The sequence below is a fragment of the Aphis gossypii genome, chromosome 3 (assembly GCF_020184175.1).
Source record: "Aphis gossypii isolate Hap1 chromosome 3, ASM2018417v2, whole genome shotgun sequence".
NCBI classification, from domain to species: Eukaryota; Metazoa; Arthropoda; class Insecta; order Hemiptera; family Aphididae; genus Aphis; species Aphis gossypii.
The window spans coordinates 21,843,603-21,846,595 of NC_065532.1; the positions used below are offsets into that span (position 1 = coordinate 21,843,603).

A 2,993-nucleotide genomic window follows, 5' to 3' on the forward strand; every position below is an offset into this window, starting at 1 on the left:
ATGTTTAATGCCACATCAGAGAAGCCATACACAACCATAGAAGGGGAAAAAATTTATTTGATTTACGACGTGCCACATCTATTAAAAAGCATTAGAAATAATTTATTAAACGGTAATATATTATTAAAGACTTCGGAATGTACGAAAACAATAAGGTTTTATGATTTTAAAAAGACGTATGAAATTGATCGTTTAAGTGTGACCACCCGAGCTATGTGCAAAATAGGTGATCAGCATATAAATCCAAATCCATGGCAAAAAATGAGCTGTAAGATTGAAATTCAAAAGGTTTAGCAATAGTGTGTCTGCAGCCATTAAAACAGCGGTTCCCAACCTTTTATAAGCGTGACCCCAATATTTTAAACTTAACTTTTGGCGACCCCCCCCCCCCCAAAAAAAAAAAATCATTATTTATTGTTAACTCAACATTATTTTATTTATTATCATCAAATTGGTAAATATGTATATTTATTAAATTTATTGATTTATCTATCTATATTCTATTCTGAAATACTTATATAAAATGTATTATAAAAATGAATTTATTAATTTATACTTAAACTTAATGACTTCCTTGATGCTGAACACTTTCCACGAGTTCTTCAATGTTTGGATTTATATTCATTTAAAGGGCACATCGCATGTCGTGTTGAGGATCAAGGCGATTTCTATACTTTGTTTTGATGACAACTAAAGTTGAAAACCCGGCTTCACATAAATATGTGGTAGGGAATGGTAGTAATGCCTTTTCAGATTCTCTTTTTAAAATTGGTTTATCTTTAAGTTGTGCCCAGAATTGGGTTAGACACTTTTGAGAAAAATTTTCTTTCATGACTTGGTCAGCTTGAAGGTCAAGAAGTTCCTCTTGGAAACCGCAAATATCTTCACCAACTTGGTGAACAGAAATTTCAAATGGATTTCTCACCCAACTGTATTTACTGAGCTCTACGTTTTCTGGTATATATCGATCGAGTTCTAACTGTAATTTGTTCAAGTACTCTTGAAGCAGTAATTTTATGTCATCCAATGTAATTTTGGTTGAATCTTCAAGAAATTCACTTAAAAGAGTAAATGTGGCAATTTTTCCTTGAGACAGCTTTTTCCGCCAAAGTGCGAGCTTTTGTTTAAATGAGGATATTTTTTCACCAATATCAACCATAGTCCTATTTTTCCCCTGCATCTCAATATTCAAATCATTTAACCATCCAAAAATATCGCTTAAAAAAGCCAATTTAGAAACCCACAAATCGTCGTTGAATTTATCAGCCAATGAGTGTTTTTTTTCCGTTAGAAAAATATGTATTTCTAAACGCAAAGACATAACACGGGTAAGAATTTTTCCACGGGAAAGCCAACGTACATCCGAGTGATAAAGTAAATTTACAAACTGCGCTCCCATCTCGTCACACATGGCATGAAATATTCTTGAATTTAATGCTTTTGCTTTTATGAAATTGACAATTTGAATTACGTCTTGTAGTACTGAATAAAGTTCTGGCTGAATTGCTCTGGTTGCCAAATTTTCTCGATGTAAAAAACAATGAATTATAACAACGTTTGAATTAACTTCCTGAACTCGCTTACAAAATCCTATTCGATTTCCAAGCATTGCCGGTGCACCATCCGAACAGATTCCAACACAATTACTCCAAGCTAGATTATTTTTCCGAAAAAATACATCAACTTTATTAAAAATATCCAAGCCAGTTGCCGTTGTAAGAAGAGGCTCACAAAATAAAAATTCTTCACGAAAATCGTCAGTACTTCGATAGCGTATAAATACCATCAATTGTGCGTTATTCTGAATATCAACTGATTCATCAATTTGTATGGAAAAATTATTTGCTGCAATCACTTGATGTAGTAGCTGCTTTAAAATATTTTCAGACATAAGATCTATCCTACGTTTAATCGTGTTATCCGAAAGTGGGATTAATTCTAATTTATTAGCAATGTCATCTCCACAGACCGTCCTAACCATAGAAATTGCTGCAGGTTTAATTAGTTCCTCCCCAATGTTATGTGCTTTTTTGGAGCGTGCAATTTTCCAAGCAATGTCAAATGATGCTTTTGTAGTTTTTTGTAAAGAAACTGTAAGTGGATTGGAAGGACAGTCAAGACGCATAGGTTTTATTTTATTTTGATGTTCCTTCCAAAATTGTAATGGTTTATTTACTAATGTGGGATGAACAGTGTTAAGATGCCGCTTGAGTTTATTTTCTTTCATTGATTCATTCGACAAGACTTGTAGGCAGAAAACACATTGAGGACGCACTAATCCCGATCGATCTTTGATTTCAGTAAAACCAAACTTCAAAAAATCATCTTTATACGGCAAAGCGCGCTTAGCCATTACAAAAAGTTAAACACGAAAAAAATTAATTAAATCAATAAACACACACTATAGCACTATAATACGCAGTTAGAATAACGAGTAGGTACGAATGACGAGAACGGAACGACTGATCGACCAACTTACTAGTAAATATATTTAACAAGAATAATGCATCAATACAAATAACATGCGTACCTTACGAAAACTACCATAAGAATTTCGTGAAATACCTAATATTATGAGCAAAAATATAAATTATATACCTGTTACTACACTATGCGGGTACGACCACAGATCATTTAGATAACCTATTTCAAATTATTTTGTCCTCGATCATTATTATTAATATTTATTATTAGAATATTTCAGGATTTTTTTTTTTTTTTTTTTTTTTAATAATATTATTAATAATATGTAAATTGTAAGACGTATGTAAGGATTTCGAGACCCGCCATAAAAACCTCCGCGACCCTAATTTGGGTCGCGACCTGAGATTGGGAATCGCTGCATTAAAACATGTGTAGCAACTGGGCAGTTAAATTCAACAACAGCATTAGACAAGGCTAATTTTTTTCAAGAACTAAATGATTTATTTGACGTGTTAAACAGTAAAAATATGTTTGATACAAATCCTAATAGAAGACCTATGAGTGAAAAT

At 32.5% G+C, this 2,993-nt stretch overlaps 1 protein-coding gene across 1 annotated transcript; it reads right to left on the reverse strand.

Annotated features, from left to right (window-relative positions):
- Nucleotides 1–625: 625 nt before the first annotated feature.
- LOC126551017 (protein FAM200B-like) lies at nt 626–2,353 on the reverse strand. The gene has a single exon (XM_050203773.1). It carries the CDS (start codon nt 2,351–2,353, stop codon nt 626–628), a length of 1,728 nt encoding a protein of 575 aa, XP_050059730.1.
- Between the last annotated feature and the right edge of the window lie 640 nt (nt 2,354–2,993).